General features: G+C 36.0%; 2 protein-coding genes across 2 annotated transcripts in view; one reads left to right on the top strand and one right to left on the bottom strand.

Moving 5' to 3' along the window:
* CIBAR1 (CBY1 interacting BAR domain containing 1) overlaps nucleotides 1–25691 on the top strand; it is a 27526-nt gene continuing 1835 nt past the window's right edge. The window contains exons 1-8 of the mRNA XM_042973471.1: nucleotides 1–130; nucleotides 684–918; nucleotides 4230–4298; nucleotides 5255–5356; nucleotides 8402–8407; nucleotides 9612–9716; nucleotides 18767–18880; nucleotides 24454–24573. Coding sequence (XP_042829405.1) covers nucleotides 105–130; nucleotides 684–918; nucleotides 4230–4298; nucleotides 5255–5356; nucleotides 8402–8407; nucleotides 9612–9716; nucleotides 18767–18880; nucleotides 24454–24573 — 777 coding nt within the window. The 5' untranslated portion in view covers nucleotides 1–104. The remainder of the gene's footprint in view (nucleotides 131–683; nucleotides 919–4229; nucleotides 4299–5254; nucleotides 5357–8401; nucleotides 8408–9611; nucleotides 9717–18766; nucleotides 18881–24453; nucleotides 24574–25691) is intronic.
* RBM12B (RNA binding motif protein 12B) overlaps nucleotides 12394–25691 on the bottom strand; it is a 26108-nt gene continuing 12810 nt past the window's right edge. The window contains exons 2-4 of the transcript XR_006213150.1: nucleotides 21964–22072; nucleotides 13532–13915; nucleotides 12394–12806 (exon numbers count right to left, since the gene is read on the bottom strand). The gene's annotated coding sequence lies outside the window, so the exon portion shown is untranslated. The remainder of the gene's footprint in view (nucleotides 12807–13531; nucleotides 13916–21963; nucleotides 22073–25691) is intronic.

The raw sequence follows: 25691 nt of genomic DNA on the forward strand, positions 1-25691 counted from the left end.
TCAGGCTCCGGGAGGCGGTGGCTCGCGCCCCGGCGCACGCTCGGACGCCTCCGAGCCCAGGTCGTTGGGCCCAGCCCGGGGTCCCCGGCCGTGCGCCAGGCAAGATGTTGAGGCGCAGCTTGGAAAACCGGTAACAGCCCCGGGGCCTCGGCTGGCCAGGGCCCCTCCACACGCGAGGGCTCGGGTGGGGGAAGCGGAGCCTCTCTCTCCGGGGCCTCCGTGCCGAATCTCGACCCTGGGCCGGGGTCTGGCCCGTCCCTGCTGCGATCTGGGGCCTACTTCCCAGGGCTGCGGCGAGCCCCGGAGGCCGGGGGTGGATCTTGGGACCACGCTCCCCGGGCCCGGTACTGCCCGGGCGGTGCAGACGCCTGGGAGGCAGCCGGGCGCCCAGGCCGCGCCGCGCCGAGCGGCAGCCCTAGCAGCCCCCACCCCGCGGCGGCGCGGCCAGGCCACAGCCTGGCCTCTCCGTGCGCCCGCACTGTCGGGGTGTTGAGGCCAGGCCCCGACCTGGGGACCTAGAGGAGGGGAACCCGCCTCGGGAGGTGGTGGTGGGATCGTTGATGGTTTGCTCCTTCGAAGCCGCAAAACGCCCCGGGAATGTTTGCGTATCAAATTAACGCGGAGATGAAGCCTTTTCATCTCTGATGAGAATGATTTGCGTTTTGTGTCATCTTTTTCTCTAGGGACGCTCAAACCAGACAACTGCAAGATGCTGTCACGAATGTGGAGAAGCATTTCGGAGAGCTGTGCCAAATCTTTGCTGCTTATGTGCGGAAAACTGCCAGACTGCGAGACAAAGCAGACCTACTGGTGAATGAAATCAACGTGTATGCCTGCACAGAGACCCCAAATTTAAAGCAGGGCCTGAAAAACTTTGCCGAGGAGTTTGCCAAACTTCAGGATTATCGACAAGCAGAGGTATGGAGTGAGGTCACAGCGTCATTGTTATGAATGAGCCCCGAAGTAGTGGATGAAGGAACCGTGAAGACTTCCACTTGTAATCCACCTAACTGCAGTGGCGACCACACACTTGATGATAAACGTACATTTCATGTAACATTGTGTGAGTCTGTTAAAGGGAAGCTTCCTGTGATTTGTGATTTTACCGTTTTCAAACTAAACTTTAGGGTGTTCTGAAGTCCTGAATTTCCCCACTTCATTTGGCCAAGGGGTGGCTCTTTACAGGGGGTAGTAAACATAGTACCCATGGGAAAGAAAAGGAGCATGACTTGTGTCTTGTGTGCACGTAAGTATATTTTAAAGTATGTCTGGAGATGGAAGATGTTGAGAGTGGTGATACGAGTGAATAAGTAATAATTGGACAAGAGATCTTTGCTGCTTCAGTGCTCTGCAAAGTGGACCGGTATTTCATTGATTAAAAAAAAAAAAAAGCAGCAGTGATTTGCTGATTTATATCATAGATATAAACTAGTAGTGAGACTTTGTAGAGTGGCTTTGGTTTTTTTGCTTTTGCTTTGGAAAGGAGGGAAGAAGATGGTGTTGTAATTGTTTTCTTCATGAAAATCCATTTTTACCTTTAAAACCTCATAAGCACTTTCACTTATATTTATCTTAGGTTTCAAGATACAGGTTTACTGTCAGAAAATTGCCAAGTTAGGAGCCACATTGCTTCTCTTGGACTCTTCTCATCAGTGCTTTTGGTACTTTTTAAAAGCCTAATCCAGTAATTTCAATTATCAAAAAAACTCACAAAAACAAAGATAACGATCTTTGAACCTACATTTGCGATCCAAACGGAAATTTGAGTAGTAATTAGATTTGGGGGTACTTTTTGGGAAAAGTTGAGTTCTTGTCATAGGACAGTCTTCTATAATAAACACCCAACTCTCAGTTAAACATAACGGGGGACTTAGTGTTCAAAAATTATTTATTTACACTCACTGATAACCCTGAATTCCCATGTTAAGACAGTAATTTCAGTGTCCCTTTCTAGAAAACCTCTATGCTATTTATCAAATAGCAAAGTGAATTGATTTACATTTGTTCTCCTTTTTTATTTCCCCTGCTTCCCAAATGGTGGAGGTGCTAATGAACCATGAACAAAAGGTAGGCAACAAAAAGAACAGAAAAAAGACTTAAGATAAACCTTGCACTGCATAATCAGTGTATGGATTATTCAAAATGGTATAGACTAAACTATTCAGAGTATTCATGGTTTTGATTTTAGGATTCCTAATATTTAAATACTCAATGAGAACTTGGTTTGTTTCATTTTCCTAAAATCTTTTAAAGTGAAGCATTCATATACATTTTGTTTATAGAAAAACCAATATGAAATGTAAACTACTGACTATATAAACATACATCATCAAAAAAGAGCCTTCTTCTGGGGCGCCTGGGTGGCTCAGTCAGTTTCAAGAGTTCTGACTCTTGATTTCGGCTCAGGTCATGATTTCACAGTTCGTGAGATCGAGCCCTGCATTGGACTCTGTGCTGACAGCACAGAGCATGCTTGGGATTGATTCTGTCTCCCTCTTTCTCTGTCCCTCCCCTCCTTATGTGCTCTCTCTCTCTCTCTTTCGCTCAAAATAAATAAATAAACATTTTTAAAAAAGGCTTCTTCCTCCTCCAAAAATAATGTTCATTTTGAACAATAATGTCATCTTGTATTACTTGTCCTGATAAAGAAAATGTTATTGTCCAAGAGTTATTTTTCTTACACTATACATATATATTTGCCTTTAAAGTTTTGGATTTTTTTAAATTTTATTTTGAGAGAGAGAGAAAGTGTGTGTGCATGTACAAGCACCTGGGGGGGGGGGGGGGGCAGAGAGAGAGAGGGAAAGATAGAATCCCAAGCAGGCTCCTCCCTGTCAGCGCAGAGCCTGACTTGGGGCTCAGTCTCATGAACCATCTCATGAACCATGAGATCATGACCTGAGCAGGGATCAAGAGTTGGATGTTTAACCAACTAAGCCACCCAGGCACCCCTATATATGTCTTTATAAAACCTTTTTCAGGGGCGCCTGGGTGGCTCAGTCGGTTGAGCGTCCGACTTCAGCTCAGGTGATGATCTCACAGTCTGTGGGTTTGAGCCCCACATCGGGCTCTGTGCTGACAGCTCAGAGCCTGGAGCCTGTTTGAGATTCTGTGTCTCCCTCTTTCTCTGACCCTCCCCTGTTCATGCTCTCTCTGTCTCAAAAATAAATAAATGTTAAAAAAAAAAAAATTTTTTTTATAAAACCTTTTTCAGTGCCTTCCACTAGCACTATTAATTAATTACTCAAAATGAGATAAAAACTGTAATGTTTAAGAAAAACAGTTCAATTTTTTTTTAATTTTAGGGAGATTGTAAGCAAGGGAGGCGGCAGAGGGGGAGAGAGAGAGAGAAAGCGCGAATCCTAAGTAGGTTTCAGATGCTCAGCAATGAGCCTAACATGAGGCTAGATCCCACGATCCTGGGATCATGACCTGAGATGAAATCAAGAGTCAGCTGCTCCAAAAAAAAAAGTCAGCTGCTCAACTGACTGAGCCACCCAGGCGCCCCAAGAAAAACAGTTTAATTCTAAATAAAAAATCAACCATGCGGTTTGACAGTTCAGCAACACTGAGACCATTTATCTTGTTCTTCAAGCTTTAGTAATTTACAAAAGGCTTCCCAGAAAAGAATTGCAGCTAATGCAGTGGTCTGTAAGCTTTTTCTGCTTTTGAGGATTTGTGTCATTTAAAATTTTTCCAATATGCTGTAGCTTTCAGCTTCAATTTTCTTATCTGGAAAGTTGGACTATTACTTTGGAGATAATATATTTTCTTATCTGGAAAGTTGGACTATTACTTTTGGAGATAATATATGTAGAATATCCAACACTGTGCTAAACACACTGATAATGATAGCAGCACTAAAATTTGAGAGGTCTTGAGACTTACCCAAAAGCAACTGTGAGGTAGAAAAGTAATAGAGAGATGATTGTGTGGCGGAGATAAGCTTCTTAGAAACCTGAGACACCTTCTTGCCATATTGTATACGAGGTACTTTTCTGCTTTTATTGTTCCTCTGCAACTTAATAGTTTTTATTGTATTTGAGTTTCGATTCTGAGTTTTATCAATTTCTGGTGATGCTTTTTTATAAAGATAAACTGTGACATCTTAAAACATTACTCTGTGTAGTAATTATGTTTAGGTTAAAGAGCACAGGTTTTATTTCCGAATTTAAATTTTGATATGTCTGTGTTTCTTTTCAGTTATATTTTATAATAATTTTCAATAGGTTGAAAGACTTGAAGCCAAAGTAGTTGAACCTTTGAAAGCTTATGGAACCATTGTAAAAATGAAACGAGTAAGTAAATTCATTTTTTCCTACTATTTATTAGGTATTGTGGCAATGAGGATGAGATTTCCAATAATTGTCCTCTTAATAAAAAGTATAACATAATATTTACACAGTTCTTTTCACACATTTTATGAAGCATCATTTCTTAGAACTTTGAGAATAGTGAGATATTTTTAGTGAGTTTACTAAGTAAACTATAGCAACATAAAACATTATTATAGAAAGTTTAAAATATTTAATATTTATAGTCATGAAGAATATATGGACAGAACTTATTTTACTAAATGAATATAAGTTTATATTAAGTTTATATTTTTTTATTTTAAAGTAGGCAATAACAGGTAGACTAAAAGTGACTAAGACAAAGCTCTATTTCTTTATTGATACATATTAGTTTCAGTGATTTAGTATCTGTGTACGTTGTGAAATGATCACAAAAGTCTAGTTAACATCCATCATCATACATAGTTAGAAATCTTTTTTTCTTGCGATGAGGCTTTTTAAGATGTACTCTTAAGCAACTTTAAAATATGCAATACAGGGTTAATAACTATAGTCTCCATACCGCATGTTACATCCCAAGTTGTGTTTTTTAAATCAACTTTGAGGTATAATTTACAGGCAGTAAAATTCTCCTGTTTTAAGTGTTCATTGAGTTTTGACAAATGTGTATACACATGTAACTACTACCACAGTCAAAATTCTCTCTATATATAACATTATATATAATGGTTATAGGTTCGTATTAAAATTATCTTGCCTGTATCATTATTTTTAGAGGATATTAAAGAAATGCACACATACGTAGGCACACTCACACACACTGATTCTGCAGTAGTAATAATTCCTGTGGTAATGATACTTGGACCAAACAAGGAGTGTTTTCCCATTCTTAAAACAGAGTGTGTATATATTACTTCTTAAATCAGAGATTTGTATTAATCATAAATGCCTGTTTTCAGGATGACCTCAAAGCAACATTAACAGCAAGGAATCGAGAAGCTAAACAGTTAACTCAGTTAGAAAGAACACGACAGCGAAACCCATCTGATCGACATGTTATTGTATCCTTTGACTTTTGATCTTTAAAAAAATGTTTTGTAAGGTATGCCGTACAAAAGTAAATATATATGGAAATTATGCATTTCTACTCTTAAATGTGCAGAAAATTTGAATATAAAGGTTGAAAAGAAACCTATGCATTTACAAGTTCTCATTATAGAAATCAGCTGCCCTGCTTTTGAAAAGGAAGGAAGAGTCATTTTTCCCCAGTATAATCCCCTTCACCTTTAAAAAACAACAACAGTGTGAAACCACAATTATGACTACCAGCCAAAGACCCTCAGGAGGTTCTAGAATACAATTGAGGTCCTTAGCTGGACACAAAAGGATCTAGATAGGACTACCAACTGTGACAAGGATCTTCTGTTAAGAATGACTGTTACTTAAGGTAGAATGTACCTTGTTCGTGACTAAATAAAAGGATAGAAAATAGTGCCTGGCTAATTGCCAACAATTGGAATAGGTGCAATTGTATAGAAAGTACTAATTTATCCCCCTGCCTCTTTTTCCCATTCCTTGTGTCTCCTTCCTGCTTCCTGAAGGTTTTTACTGCCCTAGCTCAGCCAATTAGGAGTGTCCCTATTGGGGGCATTTGAGGTTCCATAACACCTCCATCCCTGAGGGGAACCCCTGGAGCAATAATTTGGGGCTACACCAGTTGCGCGGTCCTCCTTCCTCTGGACCAAAGGTACATAAGCCCAACCTTGTAATAAACAAAAATGGGCAGCCATAGGGCTGGGACAGAAACATCTAGTTGAGGATTAAGATTTACCAACTAGAGTATAGAGTCTGGATTTTAAGCAAGTCAGAAAAACCAGAGAATGGTGGAAAATTTATGACTGCCAGCTAGGGACTAAGGCAGAGAGACCAGGTTATCCAGATTTTAAGAAGCGAGAGATCAAAATTTTGTTGTTTTGTTTTGTTTGGAGGAGAATACATAAAGGCAGAAAAATGTCACATCTGGAATCCCGAGTGGTTGGTAGGATTGAATCAGGGGTATTAGTGTGGAGATTCAACACAGAAATGAACATTTCTAAGACAAAGATGTTTCTGACTTAGATGGTCTGTTGTAAACACTGCTGTGGAGGAGGCAGTCTTATACTGTAGATGAAACTGGTCGCTAGGTTCACATTGGGGGAAATAAATGCAACAATGGAATAGATTACTGCTATAGGTGAACTGCTATGCTCACTGGAAAAGTGAGTGGATTTTGACAACCTAAGACTAGAAAATAAAGGACAATCTATCTACAAATGTATTCAATATAAATATAAAAATATTCAATCATAGCATAATAGAATATTTATTAGGATGGACCCTTAAAATTCATCTCATAATTCAAAAGCAGCAAGCATGTTAAAGTTCATTATGTAAAAAACATGGAGTGGCTCTGATATAAGAGGGTGGGATAAAGAAGAATCTCAGGGCTCTGTCTGCTTGCTCATCCTGCAAGGCCCTGGGTGGCTTTGGAAAAAGTTTCCTATGACACAGTTTGAAAAACGCCAGTCTGGCTCACCATTTTATAAGCCATTTTGCACTCATGGCTAATTTCATTAAATATACTGATACCTCTAACTCACAGAGTTGTGTCATAGTATTTTATTTTTTTATTTTATTTTTGTAATGTTTATCTTTGAGAGAGCATGAGCAGGGGGAGGAACAGAAAGAAAGGGGACAGAAGACCTGAAGCCTGCTCTGTGCTGACAGCAGTGAGGCCGACGGGGGGCTTGAACTCACAGGCTGTGAAATCATGACCTGAACTGAAGTCGGATGCTCAACTGACTGAGACACCCAGGCGCCCTCATAGTGTTTTAATAAAAAGCATTTCCTACTCAAATTGATACATTATAGGATTTTGAAGAATTTTCCGAAAAAAAAAAACAAAACAAAACAAGAAAAAGAAACCTATGTCTTTTTTGTTAAAAATAGCTGTGTTAACTTTGTGTGAGTTACTGTGCCTGAGTGAAAAGATCTGAGACTTTCAGAAATGAATATTAGTTGGTAGAGGGTGGGGGAAGATTAAAACACAGGTGTCCCAGCTGTAGCCTCTGCTTCCCCACTCTTTTCCTGGTTTAGCCAATTCCACCTACCTGTCCAAATCAAAAAAAATTTTTTTAATTTGAAACTATCAGTAACTGGAGAGGGCAAAGACATAATCAGAAGGAAGTAGTCACAAGTAAAGAATTGCGTGAGTCTCATGTAATACTATTAAGAAATTAGTTTTCCTGAATATTCTCATTAGAAGGTTAACATGCATCAAATAACTGTTAGAAATTTTTTCATACTAATCTACAAAGGAACTCTATTTTACTTTTGAATTTCCTGTGATACAGTTATATTTTTAAAAATTGCAAGCCCAGGGCACCTGGGTGGCTTGGTTGGTTAAGCCTCAGGCTCTTGATTTCAGCTGGGGGTCATGATCTTGCAGTTTGTGAGATTGAGCCCTGCATTGGGCTCACTGCTGTGAGCACAGAGCCTGCTTGGGATTCTCTCTCTGCCTCTCCTGCACATGTGTCTGCACTCTCTTTCACAATAAATAAGTAAACTTAAAAAAAAAAGTTAGAAGTTTGTATGCTTTTAAAAAACTTTACACCCTTATGGCAAATGTACACATACGTATAATGACTATATTTTTAAATTCTTAGCATCTTAAAATCATGTACTTGAATTATTCTAAATTCTTCTTTTTTTAAGTTTGTTTACTTATTTTTGAGAGAGAGAGAGACACTGCAAGTGGGGGAGGGGCAGAGAGAGAGAGAATCCCAAGCAGACTCTGCACTGTCAATGCAGAGCCTGCTGCAGGGCTCGAAGCCACAAACCTGTGAGACCATGACCTGAGCTGAAATCAAGAGTCAGACACTTAACCGACTGAGCCACCCAGGTGCCCCGTGAGTTATTCTAAATGTAAGAGTACATAATCAATATAAAATTATAATTAATGTATAATCTGATTGCAAGTTTATATAACTCAATGAGCATATGATTCTAATTTACTAAAAAAAATTGTTCTCTTTGAAATGTATTTTTTCCTTTATGAAAAATTTCAGTCACAGGTGGGTAATAAAGTGGTGTGTCGAGATGGATCCCTATAGTAAACTCTTTTACTTACTTCAATTTATACATTTTCTTGAAAAAGCAAGGGCTAAATGTCAAAATAGTACGTGTCACTAAACTTTGATGACAAATGCACATTTTTCCATGGATTATTAAATGATGATATTTGATACTTTTGAGTAAATATACTACTAGTACAGGAAACAAAACTGTATTAGAATTTAATCAAAAATTAAGCTATGTTTTTTAAAACCTCTACTGCTTAGTAATAAAATCTTTTAAATATTTTTGGGCAACTACAGTTCTAAAGTAAGAAATGCTTTTTTAAGTGAAATACATGAGTAGATTAGAAATGTTCTGCACTTTACAGTACTGTAGCCACTAGCAATATATGGCTGTTGAGCTCTTGAAATGCAATTAGACCAAATGAGGAAGTAGTTTTTTAATCATTAAATCTTACAGTAGCCACATGTGGCTACTGGCCACCATATTGATTATACACTACAGATCTAGATTGTATGAGTACTTGTCATTACAGTATATGAAGTAAAGCGTTAAAGTTGCCATCTAATTTATTACTTACTGGTACATATTTTTTGTAATAAGCATTAACTAAATGGTAACAGTGTAATATGATTAGCTTATAAAAAGAATGTACAAATACACCCCATGCTGAAATAAAGATCTGTAGTGTACATTCTTCTATATCTGATTAGGATATTACAGGATTAGAAACATTTAATGCATTTGGAGAATTAGAAAATTTAAAATACTTAAGTCACAAGTCCATCCTTATTTGGAAAATAAAGGGTTAAAGGGGAAATAATGAGAAAAGAACAGAATGATAAATGGCACAGATGGTAAAACAGATGAAAGGAGTAGAAAGTATAGAAAATTGTTTTACAGTAAACAGTCCAAGGGTGATATAGGGAAAAAAATGATTTTGTAGGAAGAAAGGGGAAGGAGTTACGTTTTCTTTTGTTTGAGGTCAGGAATTGTCATTTAATAGATTTAAAGTTCTTTATTCTGCACATGCTTATTATATAGATCATTTTATTTTATGTGGTAAAATATATTCTTGAACAGTTTACAGTATTACGCCAAAAAGCCAATAGGGCAATTGTAACATTTACAAATAGACTCAGTTGAATGGATTCTAACTTGAACTGTTTTATATCTTTGGTTGGGGAATACTTTTTGTAGGCAGAAACTGAATTGCAGAGAGCTACAATGGATGCTACCCGAACAACTCGTCATCTGGAGGAAACCATTGACAATTTTGAAAAGCAGAAAATAAAGGATATAAAGGTAATAAAGTAACTGTTAAAGTTTGAAACATGTTTTCTAATGTTATTTTTTGTTTATTTAAATGTATGAAAAATTTTAATGCTGATTTTTTTTAGCCCATAGTCTATATGAAAAAGGTACTATAAATAAAAATATATCAGATGATATTTTCCTATTTCCTCAGATATTCAACTTATTCCATTTCTATTTAATCAAAGGAAACTAACATTTCTTATGTTTTTGTGCATCCAGTGCTGTTACAGGCACTTTATATGAATTCTCTTTATAGCAACTTCATAAGAATGAGGTGGTGTTATCCATACATTGTATAAAATTTAAGCAAAGATAGAAAGTAATTTACCCAAAGTATCATAGCCAAAAATCTGAAACTATAAACCAATTATGTATTTTAAAAATCTGTGCTTTCCATTCTCTAGTAACTAGATATTATCACATAAAAAAATAGCAAGAGTAGCCAACCACATAAATTTGCATCCACCATGATACAGTGTCATAAGAATTGCCTTATCTTATTGCAACATACCAGTAGATATGACATCTTTCAGATCATAGACTTCAGAAGTCTTCAGTGACTTTTTCATATGCATTTGGAAAGATTTGGAGGATTGCTTATGACCATATTATGTCCCTTAAAACAAGTAATCTAGGATGTGTTTTGGCTTGCTGCAAATTTTCTGAGAAAAAAGCTTTAAAGAAAAATACTTTTGTCATTTTACAACTACTAACAAAGAAAACATCTTGCTTTCAAAAGTTACGTTCTTATCAGTAAAATTATCTGCCATTTAATTATATCATTCCTCTTTACAGTCCACGAAACAACATTCATTTGTACCTTTTTCTCCCCATTACAGTTTTAAAGGATTTCAGAACTTTGATTTTTTTCTGATAACTCTGCTCAAAAGTCTCTGGTTTGGTCCTGAAGACCAAACCCTTTTTTAAAGCCTCTCAATTCACTTTGCACTCTGCTTTGTAATGGTAGATTACTGCTCATGAAGACCATCTCATTTAATAGAGGAGACAAACTCCATTTACTGAGGTGGGAGAGTGTGGGCAGGATATAACATTTTAGTCACTGACATCATCTCATAAATTGAGGGAGAAAGGAAAGAAGATTATTAAAATAAACAGCTTTAACCTGAACAATGAGAATGAAGACTGGTGAGGTATACTTGATTCCATTGCCACCTAAGGGGTTCTTCAGTGATGGCAGTCTGATTCCTCTCTCCCGCTGATCCTCATGCCTGCAAAATTTCCTTGTACACATGGCAATCTGTGCCTCTGATCTTTGGGCTCACTTCAGGGGCAGACTACCTCTACATGTGTTTTTAATTCCCTGAGTGACCACCAGTTACAGAACAGGCAGAGACCGTGAATGCAGAATTCCCAACTGCAATTCCAAGTACCTGGGATTTTCTGAAGCATTATGACATAGACAGAGACTGCACAGTGGAGGGTGCACAGAGAAGGGCTTCCAAGCTTTCTCTTTACCTACTGTATCATGCCCTTGGAAGGCTCTTGGTGGTCACAAAAGTGTTAGACAGGAAGAAACCTACTTCTTAGAAAATTGAGATATAATTCATACACCACACAATTTACCCACTTAAAATGTACAACTCAGTAGTTTTTAATGTGTTGTGATATATGTAATCATCACCACTCAATTTTAGAACATTGTTATCACCTCAAAGTAAGACCTAGTACTTCACTGCTCCCCCCACCCCACCCCACCCCACCCCACCCCAGCCCTAAGCAACCATCACTTATCTCACGTCTCTATGGATTTGGCTACTCTGGACAGTTCATGTGACTGGAATCATGACATGGTTTTTGTAACTGGCTTCTTTCACTTCGCGTAATGTTTTCATTATTAACTATACATATATACATATATGTATATTAGCTATATACATGCTCTCATGTCATAACATGTATCCTATGAGTATAGTCCATTCCTTTTTATGGCCAAATATTCTATTATATGAGTATTGCCACATTTTGTTTATCTGTTCATCCATTAACGGACACTTGGGTGGTTTCTACCTTTTGGCTATTGTGATTAACGATACATTCATATACAAGTTTTTGTATGGACATGAATTGTCATTTTTATTAGGTATACATCTAATTGAATTGCTGCATCATATGGTATAACCTTATCTGTAATCATCTGAGAAGCTTCCAGACTGTTTTCCAAAGGGGCTTCAAGATTAGGTTCAAATTTTTTTGCATCCTCACCAATACTTGCTGTTCATCAGACTTTTTCATCACAACCATCCGAGTGGGTGTGAAATGGTAGGTCATTGTGGTTTTGAGTTGCATTTCCCTGCTAATGCTTATTGGCCATTGGTATGTCTTCCTTGAAGAAATGTCTATTCAGACCCTTTGCCCATATTTTCATTGGGTTGTCTTTTTATTATTGAGTGGTAAAAGTTCTTTATCTATTCTGGATACAAGTCCCTTTTCAGATCTATGGTTTGCAATTATTTTCTCTCATCCTTAGGGTTCTTTTCACTATCTTCATGGTGTTCCTTGAAGCAGAAAAGTTTTTATGCTTGAAGTCAATATATGTTTCTTTTGTTGCTTGTGTTTTTAGTGTCATATCTAACAATCCATTGCCGAATCTGAGATCATGAAGATTTATCCCTGTTTTCTTCTAACAGTTGTATAGTTTTCATAGTTCTTTTAAGTCTTTGATCCATTTGAATTAATTTTGATGTATGGTGTGAGCTGAAGGTTAAACTTCCATCTTTTTGCATGTGACTGTCCAGTTGCCCAAGCACCATTTGTTGAAGAAGCTATTCTTTTCCATTGAATAGCCTTGGAACCCTTGGTAAAAATCAGTTGACATGGTTTTGTTTCTGAACTTTCCCTTTCATTGATCTATAGGTCTGTCCTATGCCAGTACCACATTACATTGATTAGCATTGCTTTATAATGAATTTTAAAATCAGGGTGTATAAGTTCTTCTACTTCTTTTCAAAGATTGTTTTGGCTATTCTGGATCTGTTGTAATTCTGTATGAATTTTAGAATCAGCTTCTCAGTTTCTATAAAGAAGTCAGGTGGGATTCTGGTAGGAATTGCATCAACTCTGTAAATCAATTTGGGGAGTATTGCCATCTTACAATTAATTTTTTCAGGCCATAAACATAGGGATATTTTTCCATTTATTTAAGTATTCCTTAGTTTATTTTAACCATTTTATAGTGTTCAGAGGATACATTTTGTGTTTCTTTTCTCACAATTTTTCCTAAGTATTTTATAATCCTTCATGCTGTTGTAAATGGAATTGTTTACTTAATTTCATTTTTGGATTATTCATTGCAAATGCACACAAATATAATCAGTTTTTGCAGACTGATCCTGTATCCTGCAACCTTACAGAATTCATTTATTAGTGCTGATAGTTTAGTAGATTCCTTAAGATTTTCTACATACAAGATATATATCATCTGTGACAACCTACACTTTAAATACAGACCCCCCACAATCTACCAAACTTCCAGAAATGAGTTCCAGAGGTCAAAATTAAACTCTGTTAGGGTTCTGAATCTCCATTTTATACATCTTTCCTCATCACTATCAAATTGTTTCTTTTCCAAGTCAGACCTCATTTGAGATCTTTTATGATAAAGAGGGATGCACAAATCCCAGAAGTTTCAAACACAAGTCAAAAAGAGTGACACTACTGCCCCCCTATGTTGATTTTAGCATGTCTTACATTTCTGTTTATGATAGAAATTCTTGGAAAAGTAAAAATCGTTGCTGCCACTCATAATTTTGGGAGAAACAAACCTAGAACATTCTTATTCTTACCTTTTATCAGGCTACTGGTTCAGATGGGGGCAGAACTTCTGGCTCCTCTAACCTCTCTGGGGGCAGAAATGAGTGAGCACTGCTGATTACTGTACAACTGTGTGGGAGGTAGGTTTAACTGACAAGTCCATCTGAATTTTGGTAGCAGCAAAAGTAGCACAATTAATCAATCAGCAAGGTAGCACAATTTTTAGATAAAGACTTCACAGGAATCTTGCAAAAAATTGGCTTGAGAAAAGTTGGTATGGAACTTAAGAGTACAGAATGTGGATGAAAAATCACAATCCCATTTGTTTCCCATATAATAGGAAAAATCATCAGTTACATGGTGAATGTCAAGGGAATTTCAGGCCTACAGAAAGGATCTTAAACAGGGGGTCACTCCTGGAACAGAGAGGAACAGGAATTCAGTATGTGGCAAAGTAGCTGACATGAACAAGAAACATCTTCTAAATTTAAATAGCTTTATTTTTCTTATAACTAAATATAAAATAACCATAAATTTTCTGCATGAAACTATTAAGAAAGTATAATAATCCTACTACTCAGAAATAATAAATTAGCATTTTGGTTTATGTCATTACAACTTTTTTCTATGTACATATACACAAGAGATAGGATAATAAATATTTCTTAGGTGTTGACTATGTCACATATTCTATGCATTTTATGTGGATACACTCACTTACTCCTCACAACATCTTTATGAGGGAGGTAATATCATTACCCCTATACAGTTATATTTAAGTGGACCACACTATATGTAGCATCTCTTTTTAAAATTTAATATATCACAGACATTTGCTAAGAAACAGATGTGTATCATCCTTTTGGTATCCTCACAGTTTTTGCTATGGATATATATTACTTTGTCTAACCAGTCCTTTTTGGTGTTATCAACATTATTTTTGCAGGTATAGATCTCAATGCATCATTAAACATTTGGCTTTTTGCTGATCCAGTTGTTCTTTTGGGATAAATTAACAGAGTGGTATTTCTGATTCAAAGAGCATACACCCTTTAAATTTTGATACTTTCTGTCCACAAAGCTTTTAAATTCCTGCCCACAAAGTTTTAACTGGTTTACATTTCTATAAAACCTGCATGAGTAACCCAATATACCAATGATGAGTAGTAGTCTTTTTAATAATTAGTCTGATAGGTGAAAAAAATCAGTGTAATCTTAAGTTGCACTTACTACTATTAAGACAATATTTTTTCATATATTTAATAATACATTTATTTCTTCTTTAGTAAATTACCCACACTTGTCCTTAGCCTGTATTTTTATTGAGTGTTGGCAGTTTGCTTATTAATTTGTAAAAAATCCTTATATTGAGAGAATTAACCTTTTATATTGAAGAGAAATGTCACAAATGTATTTTCCCATTTTGTTGTTTATGGTGTGTTTGTGCCATAAAGTTTTATGTTTGTTGCCAGATCTGTTGGTCTCTTTTTTGGTTTCATATTTGGTGTCATGTTTGAAAGGTTGTTTTCATCCTCAAGATTGTAAATACTTGCTTATATTTTCTTGTAGTAGTTGTAAGTTTTAAAAATATTTTAAATATTTAAACATTTTATCTGGCAGTTGTGTTTTGCATATGGTATAAGGTAGATATCTAGCTTTATTCTTTTCAAGTAGATAAAAGTTCTCCTGGCATCACTTATTGAATAGCCTCTACTCTGGAGTCATTATTTCCCCTTTATTTGCCAAAATGTTATTAGTCAGACCTTTCATGACTTTTTTGTTAAAAGTGTTGCTTGCTAATTAAACCAGGTAGAGGCTTTAATATTAACATAAGGAACATTTTCTAACTTAGCAAGTTTACTTCTTGAGTGATAAAAATAGCTAACTTGTGTGGAGCACTTACTCTAAGTCAGTCACCATACTATACCTTTTCTTGGATTTTCTCATTTAATCCTTAACCCCCAAACTTATGAGTTTGATACTGTTCTTATCCCCCATTGTACAGATGAGAAAAATTAAGGAAAAGTACAGATAAACTGCTTAATATTATATAACTGTTATGTTCGGTCATGATTGGAACCCAGATTCCAGAGCCCATATCTTAATCCAGAGCCCATAATCTTAACTCCTATATACTATCCTGCTTTACAGAATACTTGTCAATAGAGAATTTCAGATTAGTTCCCCCATCTCCTACCAGTAAAAATTAAGTACATGCCCAAATTACCCTCTAGTCATACAAAATAAAATTGAAAAGGGGAAAAAAAGATAACTCATTAATGCGTCTGTCCCTGATGATACTCACCCACTGCAGATAAGATTACATGAGATCACTGAAAGTTAGGCTAAATTTATTTGGGGAAAATTATTTCTAAATATGATTGGGTCCTAAAAAGTTCCACCACCCTTCTGGTGATTCACTGAAACTATTTAATTTCAAAAACATGCTTTTTATGTTCTTCTTATACTAGGTGTCACCTAACTTTTCTGTTCCTTGCTATTATTCTCCTTCCTTCTGCCTATCTTCAGATGTTTTGTGAAATTCTAACTAGAAAAAAAAAAGAGTATAATTAATTGGCAGTATTCCCTCCTCGCTATACTCAGGGATATAACTCTCTATGATAATCTTTAGGCTTCATAACTCTTAGGTCAAAAATTCCAAGTCTGGGATACTAGATTACCAGTACTTCTGATTTCCCATTATGGTTTTTGACAGAAAAATAAACAGTATAAAAAATCAGTAGGGCCAGTCTCGTCTTATTTAGGTGTTACAATATAGGTTTTGCCAAGAAATAAAAGTTCAAACCATAAAGGATTAAACCAAAGTATCACAAAACCTGAGAGTGATTCCCTCCCCCCCACCTTCCACATAGTAAATAATAGCCATTTATAGATTAAAGAGAATTTTCAAAGTACTTATCATTAATTGAAACTAAATTGAGACTGGAAAGACGTATCTACATATTTTTCAGGGCTCACTTATGAGCTAAGGGTAATGTAAATCCTATAAAATGCTAGTATTAAAAAATTGTTAGTTCAGAGATGACACATTCAGAGATTCTGACCATCAGAAATTTAATAACTATATTCAAATACTTGAAAAATGTTTTAAATTATTTTGAAATGTTTGCATATTCCACAAAGTTACCACAGTGGAATAGATTTGAATTAAGCCTAATCTACTGATTTAGGTGTAATAAGGTTGTAAGTATTTGGATTTCACTAGTTATTAAATAGTGTGACAGTCTATTATAAAGATTTAGAATGTCCATTTGTAGAAATATTTAAAAATAGGAGTAATACCTAACTCACTTGACTGATTAAGCTTAATTCCCTTATTTGAGGCTACTTTATTTCTCAAGTACTTTTATAGCATAAAGCAAATACCTTATCTTCTCTCTCCACATAATAGATCCACGTAAGTAAACAGATGGTTTATAAATACCCAAAAAAGAAAAACTAAAAAAGAGGGTGCACTGTGTAACATTGTAAAATGTTGATTCTCTACTGTACTTAGCTGAAACATTAAACCTAAATAAATGAAAACAAATTTCTGTAACAGCCTTGAATAAAAAGAAAGTCAAGCTATGTCTATATTTTTTACGTAGTTCTTTATTTAGTAAATGTAGAAAATCTCTAAATTTAAGATTCAGAAGGAAAGTTGTAAACCTCTGCTTGATTATTCCCATTGCCTAAAATGCGCTGCAGACCAAGAACCAAGTAGGAATCTTAAGTGTTTTGGCATATCATTGACTTCTGGTTCTGCTGTTTTCCCTCTCGGAGTTTTCACACTCCTAAGGGCACTTGACTCCTTTCTAGCTAGACTGCTATCTTAGGAAGACGGACAACTAAGTGAATAAGTGCCAGTCTTAATCAAAAGCGACTTCATTCTTGGTCTAGAGATTCTTGGTCATAATACTGCTTATTAGTCAGTTGCCATTCCAGTATACCAGAACCCTCTGTGACCTATGTGAAGTAACAGTAAGGGTCACTGTTAGTCATACTTGTGTCTTGTCCCAGAGCCCAGTCTTTTTAGGCCAGAAGGGATACTTTCAACTACTGATCTGTTTCCATTGAGTAGTAATCAGAAGCCTATCAGTACTCCCTTAAATATTCTTAAGGAAGAAAGAATGGACATGAAGGAGAAAAAAAAAAAAAATCACAGGACACTAAGGGATACCTATAACACTGTCTTCCAAAGTGCAGGGCCACTCCTATTTGATGACTAACACAGGAGAGCAGCAACAAAGGGAAATGGGTATTTGACTCTTGTCTGTTGTAGCCCATCTCTTTTCTCTTGCCCCTTAAGGACAATGCTTTGGTACTTTCTACCTTATTCTTATTCTGTCCACTCCTCTCTATATTAATGCTCTGATTTTTTTATTTTGATAAGAGACAAAATAATTAACAAAAGGATAAGATCCTATTTTATTGAAAACTTTTCTGGTTTGTATCCTTTCCTTACCTACCGATTATCTCACCCTGCTTAAATCAACATGCACATCTCCATTCATTCTCTTAGCTCATTATCTTCCTTGTAAGCTGTCATCATGCTCCATAGATGCACAGTTTACATGCACAGTTTATTTGGGAAGGAAATGATGGATTCCAGCAAGAAGAGCACAGTACAATAAGCAAGAGCTATAACCTTCGAAGAATCAGACCCAAGTCACAACATTCTAGCTATGAGCAACAGGAGGCAAGTCACGTATTCGTAAACTGGAAAAGCTCTACGCAAATCCATGGTGCTATTATCAGTAGTAGCAATATAATTACCAAGTAAGTCCTTTGTGGCTAGAGAATACAAGTAACACATAGAAATATGATGGGATAGAATTCCTGTCTAAAAAGACATACTATTGTTTCAACATCAGTTGGAGTTACTAAAATATCAGGTTTAGAACTGACCTGCTTTATCTAATATTTAGAGACATATGGTAACAGAGTACATATGATATACATTTTAGTCAGATCTTTTTTTTATCACAAATATCAGTTACAAGGTATACAAAGAACTGACTTATTAAAAAATAGGAGGAAATTAAATGGTGGGATAAGAAATATTTTATATAATTTCAACGTTGTGCTACAGTCTTTTCAACTATTTTTATTCCCATTATCTTTTATACTTGATGTGCCCTGTGGAAAAAGAGATACCTCTGTATTTCATAAAATGCAAAAACAATAATAAGGAATAAATTTACTAAATTCACAAATTCATATGATTGTTTAAATTCAAATCTTTGTGGTTTTTTTTTTTTTTTTAGACTATATTTTCAGAATTTATCACTATTGAAATGTTATTTCATGGCAAAGCTTTAGAGGTCTATACTGCTGCCTACCAAAACATACAAAAGATTGATGAAGAAGAAGATTTGGAGGTAGGACTATATCTATCTAAGTTAAGTTCTTCTCTTAAGATGGAAATATTTAAAAGAAAGCATTAATCTGTATGGGTAAAAATATCTTAAGTTTGAATACTACAATGGCTCGTGTTACTGTGTGCAGTCCCAAATAGCTCAACTTTTATGATTTTCTCATTATGTATTTTTAACTTAACAAATTCACCATGGTAAAGTTCCAAGAGTTAATTTATTAACAGCTAGTTAATAAGGCCATTACATGAAATACTGTATCATTTTGACTGGTGATGTAAGTCACTTAAGTGTGCTAACCATCACATTGATTAGTGCTAACATTTGATTGCTTATGCTGTGCAGAATACCCAAAGCTTCACATGCATTTTCTCATTCACTGCTCAGAATCCTATGAAGTAGGTGCTGTGGTTTTTCACATCTTATAACTACAGAAACAGGTTTAGAGGCTTTAAGTAACTTAACTTGACCACAGCCACTTAGCTAGTAAACAGCAGAATCAGAATTCTCACCAGTTTTGTGTGATTTAATCAGTATGCTATGAAGTAAGTGTAGGTTTATAATAAGGCTTGCTTTGTACTGATAGTTAGATGCAAATGCAAGTAGCCAACTAATGTTAGAGCATCTAAATATCACAACCTGGCTTCAACAAGCACATCTGAAGAGTAACTGTCCAACCCTCTTACCTTTTAAAGGGAGGAATAAAGGCACAAAAGTATTTTTGCTGAAATAGATAAAATATTACACACAGACTTTGTCCATATTATCTCTATAGTAGAAGTGAAAAAGACCAGATAATCTCAAGATATAACCAGAATTGTCTATTAATGAGTGATAGAATTTGGGAGTATCTGCCAGTTGACAATTTTGAAGATCCCCCCAGTTGTTTATTTATTAACTAACTATCCATAAAGAGTCACCTGGGCCTTCTCTTCCCACTACTCCACTGGTTCCAAGAAATTTAATTCATAAAATCAGATTACAGTTTGACTAAAATGAAGAAGGATACATGTTTTAATATGTGTACATATGTTTTCCAATGTCAAAATCTCATCTTAGTTTTATATCAGGTATGCACACGTGATATTTCTATTTATTGTCTATCAATAGATGGCTTCCTAAGTTTCCCTTCCTTCCAAGTACTATAGCTAAGGTTTCTTAATTTTCACTCCTTTCATGTCCTATCTTTTAAAAAACAGATCAAGCTTTTATCTGTCATTTGTAAAATAATAGCAAATGTTTATATATAGCGATTACTTTGGACAGCTACTGATCTATGCATTTTAATTATATTTTAATCCTCCCATCAACTTTGACAAAAGTATTTATTGTCCTCCTTTCTATGGAAGAGGAAACTGAGGCAGAAGTAGATTAAGAAACTTCCCAGAGGGTCCCATAACTAATAATGCTGGAAGCCAAACCCAAAAGTCCTGACTACAGACACTGTTTTTATCCTCTCTATACTGTGATTAGTGTGGTTCTTGATGAGTGTGATAGGCACCATTCCCTACAAGAAAAACACTGCACTGAGTGGTAGGTTCAAAACTGATCCCTTAGTTTTCCTAGAAGACTGGAGTCCTGTTTAGAAGTATCTTCATTCTCCTTTTTCTAATGCCTCTGACATGCCATTTGTTAACTGTCACTAAAGTTCCTTCAATCTCTTTGAACCCCAAGATTTTCTTTCTCATTCCAGAGGTCCTAGCTAGTTTATTCTGTCACACCACTTCCCTTACCAGTATTCTTAATCAGTTAGCTAAATAGCTCGTGGGAGGAGAGATTCATAAAACACCCAGGATCTCAGAGCTGTGTGGTAGATACGTTTTTGGGTATCAACGTTCCTACTTTCTAATGGGGTAATATTGAGCAAGTTTTTCATTCTTCAGCTTCCTTATCTCTCAAATGGAGATCTAGTATTTACCTCATAAAATGTTCATTCAACAACTGTTTATTGAGCACCTGTTATATGCCAGGCATCACTCTGAAGATTTAGTATTATAAGTTAGAAAAGGTCTGAGTTGTCAAAGCAAAGATTTAAAAATCTACCATAGAGTTCAGACATTTAAAAAATATACAGGCATACCTCAGAGATATTATAGCATTCCAGACCTGTGCAACAAAAGGAACATCACAATAAAGCAAGTCAAATGAATTTTAAGGTTTGCCAGTGCACATCAAAGTTATGTTTACGCTATACTGTAGTCTACTTTTTTAAGTCTTTTATTTTAATTCCAGCACAGTTAACATACAGTGTTATATACTATAGTCCATTAAGTGTGCAACAGCATTAGATCCAAAAAGCAAAAAGGTGTACATAAAGAAAATATATTATTGCTAAAAAAATGCTAACCATCACCCGAGCTTCCAGTGAGTCATAATCACTGATCACAGGTCACCTTAAGACAGGTAATAATAATGAAAAAGTTTAAAATATTGTTAATAATTACCAAAATGTGACACAGAGACACGAAGTGAGCAAATGCTGTTGGAAACATGCCACTGACAGACTTGCTTGAAGCAGCATTGCCACAAAACCCTTAAGTTGTAAAAGAGTCTCTGTGAAGCACAGTGAACTGCAATAAAATGAAGTATGCCTGTACTGTGTAACTGTTTAAGTTTTATAATGTGACCAGTCCTGTAAAGAAAAAATATAGTGTGCTGTGAGGATTCTAAATAGTCTGGCGAATCAAAGAATGGTTTCTTAATTAGAAGTCTGAGGGACGCGTAGGATGCCTGGCAACACCTGTAGGGCAAAGGACACAGATACACAAAGGTCCTGAGGTGTAACGAACTATAGGCAGAAGCTGTTAGTGTTCTGCCACACAGCAATTGTGGAGAGAAGGAAGCAGACTAGGGAGAGTTGTGGGACCAGGGAAAGTAAAATTCTATGAAACTGGTACCAAAAAGAAAAAGAATCTTTTGCATACAGCATTTCTTGGTAACAAGTAGAGAAAATATGTAGACAGGGACAGAGAAATAACTTGCTATTCTTCTTAAATACTTCATGCTTTACAAAGACTGCTGAGACTTATTCTGGCAACAGCTAATTTTTTTTGCGGTTAGGCATCTAGTTATATCACAAACCATCTTACCTTATTTGTTCTTCACATAAAAAAGCATTGTCAGGCTCATTTTCCCCTTCAAAAGATCACCTCTGTGCAATCACTTCAGAGCATCTTGAGACTCACTCCTAGAAGAGATCTTGGACCATATTGGGAAATGCATTATTGCCAATAAACATTCCTGTAAACCTGTTGTTTTGCATTAAGAGATTAATTTTAACATGTAGCTGGTTTAGACTTTTATCCCATGGGTGTATCCTGTCTTCCATTTCCCACTTTTAACTTCATCTTTCCTAGAACAGTTAAAAAAGGAATATTGTTCTAACAAAAATACATCCCTTCCAAATACCATTTGATTCATGGTTCTTATACCAGGATATGTGTTCCTTATATCCGGTTCTTATATCATACCAGGAAATGTGTTCCTTAACTGGCATGAAAACATAATTGGATCCTCAGTAACATGTTAAATAACCTAATTAGCATGACTGAATTGTCCTAAAACATGTCTCACCTCTTGAGTTTAAGTTTCACCTCTTCGCTCCTTTTGTGTCTTGCACTTCTCTAAGGTTTAAAGAAATGCATAGAGAAATCCCTTAGTTTTGAGTTTCTTTTCCCCAAAACATGTCGTTAACATTCCTTTATGTTACAGTCTTAAGCTGGGAGGAGTTGCAAAGATAAAACAGGGCTCCTTGCACTAGTGTTGTAGATACATAATTACAGAACAATGAAATGATAGCTGTATTGAGGTATAAACAGTAAGCGCTACTGACTAGAGAATAGGAGAAAGCAGAAGATGGCATTTGACTTGGCTCTTGAATGATGAGTGTGCTGGAATTCTAGGCTGAGGAATCAGCATTGCAAAGGCAGAGTATAACATATTCTGCATATAGGTAAATAGGCTAGAGGTGAAGAGTGATGAGTAGGTTTGAGTAATGTTAAGCCTTGGGTGTCACTATTTGGACTCTAGGTAGGGAGGAGCCACAAAGTGTTTTAATAATCATACTTTGGTCTTCAGTAAGATAATTCTAAGTAAACTACAAAGAAAGATGTGCAGAGTCAATAAATTAAAATAGAAGTGCCTCAGATGAGAAATTTAGGGAGAATGCCTAGGATTATAGTTTGGTCTACTCAATGTATCGTAACATCTATCATTGTAAAGGTGAATGTAGAACTACACTGTCTAACACAGTAGCCCCTAGGCATATGTGGCTAGAGTTAACAATTCAGTTCCTCATTCACATGAACCACATTTCAAGGGGTAGTAGCCACATGTAGCCTGTTTAGACAGCAAGCATTTCAATCATCTCAGAGTTCTACTAGATGGTTGGTCTGGAACAGAGAAGTAGTTAGGCATGTTAAGTATGGCTATCAGAAGAGAGCCTATAGAAAATTGGTTGAAAGGTAGCCATTAAACACTATATAGGTAAGATCTTCAGAGAAAAGGGTAAGAAAAAAAAAAAAAGTGGCCTAAGGGAAATCCTTTAAAAATATTTAAGGTATAAGCAGTAAAAAAAGAGATGTGAAGAAATAGGGCAGCTAGCACATGAAAAGAGTTTAGAGATGGCATACCTGGAAAAGAAGTTTCATAACAAGGCCAGGGAGGATCAAAGATGACTTTGGTGGTTTGGGGCAAAAGCAATTTCAGTGGAAAGTGAAAGCCCACTTGTAGTTTTTTTGACAAATGGAGATGAAGGAGAATATTTGAGAAGTTAAGGAGTAAAGTTATATCTTGAATTTAAAAAAAAAAAAAAATTGATCTTGAGCTTATTTGCTGAGGGGAAGAAACCTGTGGAGAAAGAAGGCTTTTCTTTTTTGAAGTCTTAGATATAGGAAATATGCACCTTGGAAAGACTCAGATGACATTAAATAAAAGGGGTGAGGTAAAGAGTTGAGGAAAAAGGGAGTGAAGTTGAAGAAATTCACATCTGACAACATTACCTACCAGTTTATATATTAGAGAAATGGGGGAAGACAAAAAATATAGATAGGCTTAAGAGAGTGGTATTTGGAACTGTTGCCTTAAGGATAAAAAAACTGACAAAAGGTGTTTCAAGAGTCTAGTGAGATTATGATCCATAAATCACAGTGGCTCCAACCTACTCTGAAATGATGTACTGTCAGAGTACTGCGATGAAGTTAAATTGATAAGAGTTGAGACAGGAGAAGACAAAGAATCAAAGGTATGACTTGCAGCCTCTCTACTCGGAAGCATCCACTTTGAGGGTAGGAACTCCTCAGCAGAAGCTCTCAAGTGATGGTTTCAGAACCCATCAGCATCTTAACCTGGTTCAAATAAACTTTATAGCTTTCATCTTTAAAACTTTATTTTTTGTAGTGCTTTTTTTTTTTTTTTTTTAATTTACAATAATAGAAATTTGTTCCTAGGAGGTGGAGGTGAGCAGGTGGGTGTGGTTGCTTTAAAAAAAAAAAAATCTTAACTAAGAAGAACTTAACATGGCTTCCTAGATTCCCATCGTTTGGTATTTATTTTATAATGTTGCTTTATCATTGCAACAGGTTTTCCGAAATTCTCTGTATCCACCAGATTATTCATCCCGTTTAGATATCGTAAGAGCAAATTCAAAGTCCCCTCTTCAAAGATCACTGTCAGCTAAGTGTGTATCTGGAACAGGTCAGGTAAGCTAAAAACCGTAATTTAAAGGAATATGAGCAGCTGCCTTTGGTATTGTTCAATACATTTTTAGTTTCCCTTATGTCCTGACTTCATATAACTTACCCTCTTACAGAAGATGATTGGAAGATTGCATTAAGTGCAGCTCTGTTATTTATTTTGTATACTGTAGTACATAATACTCTCTACAGAACACTTGAGAGCAGAGGTGGAAAGGACAGGAGAATGCTAATCTAGATTTGTTTTCAGATGTAATATGAAGAGCATAGATTCTGAAGTCAAACTGCTTATGGTTTAAATACCACTATCATGACTCAGTGAAAATTATACCTAAAAAAAGTCTTTTTGCTGAACATGATCTTAGATCTGGAAGCACATATCTTTAGGTAAAAAGTCCATTTGCTCATTTCTTCTATATCCAGAAAGCCTGAGTTACTAGATGTCTACAACTGGGAGGGGTGTACAGCCTTTTTCTTTTAAGAGGCCATACAGAAAACGGGCCCAAGGTGTATGTCCCAAATAAGGGCAGCCATAAACAATACATTAACAATTCTTTATGGCAGTGTTATAATAAAACTTTATTTACAAAAACAGGAGGCAAAATGGAGTATAGCTTGCCAACTTCTGATCCAGAGATCAATACTTTGTTTCATATCTAGCCTTCAGAATTTAAAATTGAGCAAAATAGGGGCACTTGGGTGGCTCAGTCAGTTAAGCATCCAACTTCAGCTCAGGTCATGATCTCAGTTTGTGAGTTCAAGTCCCACATCGGGCTCGCTGCTGTCAGCACAGAGCCTACTTCAGACCTTCTGTCTCCCTCTCTCTGTCCTTCCCCACCCCCTTTGATCTCTCTCAAAAAAATTAATAAATAAGATTAAGCAACATATTTTCAAAATACAACTTGTAGGTAAATGTGACCCAATGACTTCTATTTTCATTTGGTTCTCTTCTAAGCATTTATTTACTGCTTTATATGTATACGTCTCTTTCCCCCAAACTCACATTTTTATTATTTATCAGCATAAAGTGCCTTTCATGTAAATTCCATATTATCTAGTATTATAGTACAAAGTTTGTTTCTATTGAGAGCTAATAATGTTACCAAAATTGGCTAACATCTGTG

Source organism: Panthera tigris, chromosome F2, assembly GCF_018350195.1.
Source record: "Panthera tigris isolate Pti1 chromosome F2, P.tigris_Pti1_mat1.1, whole genome shotgun sequence".
NCBI classification, from domain to species: Eukaryota; Metazoa; Chordata; class Mammalia; order Carnivora; family Felidae; genus Panthera; species Panthera tigris.